The 2,346-nt window shown below is 42.9% G+C and overlaps 1 protein-coding gene across 1 annotated transcript in view; it reads right to left on the bottom strand.

Annotated features, from left to right (window-relative positions):
- FCN3 (ficolin 3) overlaps nt 1–2,346 on the bottom strand; it is a 12,437-nt gene that overhangs the window by 4,425 nt on the left and 5,666 nt on the right. The window contains exon 3 of the mRNA XM_057387733.1: nt 202–418. Coding sequence (XP_057243716.1) covers nt 202–418 — 217 coding nt within the window. The remainder of the gene's footprint in view (nt 1–201; nt 419–2,346) is intronic.

The raw sequence follows: 2,346 nt of genomic DNA, 5'->3' as shown, positions 1-2,346 counted from the left end.
AAAATGAACTCTGGAAGAGAATCAGTTGATGGATTTTGTGGGAATTTTGATGGAAAATCGATTTTGGAAGGACCAAACCACCCCTGGTGGATTTTGCTGGAAAAACGGACTTTAGAAGARAATAAATTAGTAGATTTTGTGGGAATTTTGCCGTAAAACTGACTCCGGAAGAGAATAAATTGACGGATTGCCTCGATTTACCTGAAGACCTGGTAAAAAGCGTGTTTGTGTTTGTTGTTCCAATCCTCGAGGTCGATCCGTAGGGAATAATCGCCCTGGCTCGTGATTCGGTGGATGTTGTCGTTTCCCAGCCAGAATTCCCCGTTGAGATCCCCAAATCCGTCCTTGTACTCGTTCCAGGTTCGGTTGAAATCCACGGATCCGTCCTGGCGCCTCTGGATCACCGTCCAACCACCGCCTGTTGGGAAATGGGAGAATCCAGGGAAAAAAATCCCGGCGGGATTGGGAATGGGGTGGGATTCATATCACGGAAAAAAATGGGAAAAAAATTGGGGTGATGGATGGAGGGATGGGATACTGGGAATGGATTTTCACTGGGAAAGGGGGGATTTATTGGGATCTTGGGAAGGAATTCCCAGCCGGGCTGGAATTCCCAGGGCATCCCCAGGAGTGGGGGCGGAGCTAGGAATGTTTCCCCTGGATTGGGGAAAAATCCAGGGAATGCTCAGAGCCCCTTCCCGATCCTAAAGGAGTTCTGGGAAAGCTGGAGAGGGATTTGGGATAAGGGATGGAGGGATGGGACAGCGGGAATGGATTCCATGGGAAAGGGGGGATTTATTGGGATCTGGGGAAGAAATTCCAAAAAAAATCCCCGGGAGTGTCCCAGGATGGATTTGGATCCCCCCGGGATCGGGGGAGGTGTCGGGACTGCAATGGGATGGGATGGAAGCTGCGGGAATCCCATCCCAACCATGGCGGGATTGTGGGATGGAGGACGCTCCGAATCCATGGCGAGGGATTGGGATGGAAGTCGGGGATGGAAAAGGGAAGGGAGACCCTTCCTGGAGTGCCGAGATTGCCAGGGAAGGGCCTGGATCCCGAAATTCCTTGGCAGGGAGGAGTCGGGGTGGGGATGGATCGGATCTGGGGCTGGAAGAGCCGGGAATGGAGGGAATTCCCTGGGAAAGGGGGGATTTATTGGGATCTGGGGAAGGAATTCCCAGGGAATATCTCGGGATGGATTTGGGATCGTGGGAGGTGTTGGGGCTGGAATAAGATGGGATTTGAGGTCCCTTCCCACCCCAAAGCATTCTGGGATTTTGGGAACTACGAGAATTTCCGGGAAGAACAGAGAATGGGATCCTCTGGGAAAATCCCGACGCTCCCAGTCACCCCGGAATAATCCCGGATGTGGTTGGGAAAATAAAACCCGGGAAGAAGGGAAAAGCTGGAGATTCCAAAGGATGATGGGAAATAAAGGAGAGGACAAAAATCTGAATTGGGGAAATTGGGGAAATCCTTCCAAGGCAAAAAAATCCTCTTGGGAAGGAATTCCCGGCCGGGCTGCAATTCCCAGGGAATGTCCCAGGATGGATTTGGGATCSCRCTGGAACTGTGGAAAATTTTGGGATTGGACCGGGACGGGATTGAAGATCCATAAATCCAACCCAAACCATTCCCGGATTTAGGATTCCCTAAATTCAGAATCACAGAATACCCGGAGCTGGATGAACCCACCAGGATTCCGGATCCAACTCCTCCAAAATTCCCACCCCATTTTTTTGGGACCGTTTCCCGAATTTCACCGTTTCCTCGGGAATTGTTCCGGCTCCAAACCATCCCAAATGAAAAACCCAGGGAAAAAAAAAATTTAAAAATTAATTGTTAATTAATTGTAAATTAATTTTTTTTGGAAGAGAAATTGCAAATTGTTCCAGGGAATAAAAAATGGATAAAAATGAAAATAAAATAAGATAAAGGAGGATAAGATCAAATGAAACATAAAATAAAGGATAAATAAAAGATAAAATACAAGATAAAATAAAAGAAGATAAAATAAGATAAAAGAAAAGATAAAATAAGGTAAAATAGAGGATAAAATGAGATAAAATAAGATTAATTAAAATAAAAAAAATAAGATAAAATGCAAGATAAACTAAAAGATAAGATAAATCAAAAATAAAATTAGATGAAATAAATATAAAATTAGATAAAATAAATGATAAAATGAGATAAAATAAGATTAATTAAAATAAAAAAAAGATAAAATGCAAGATAAAGTAAAAGATAACATAAGAAAAAATAAAAATAAAATTAGATAAAATAAAAGATAAAATAATAAAATGAGATAAAATAGGATTAAATAAAAGATAAAATATGATAAAA

Source organism: Malurus melanocephalus, unplaced genomic scaffold (genome assembly GCF_030028575.1).
Source record: "Malurus melanocephalus ecotype Western Australia unplaced genomic scaffold, MMel_1.1 scaffold_1329, whole genome shotgun sequence".
Lineage (NCBI taxonomy): Eukaryota > Metazoa > Chordata > Aves > Passeriformes > Maluridae > Malurus > Malurus melanocephalus.
Note: the sequence above shows the minus strand (reverse complement) of the source record. Positions and strands in the feature narration are given on the sequence as shown.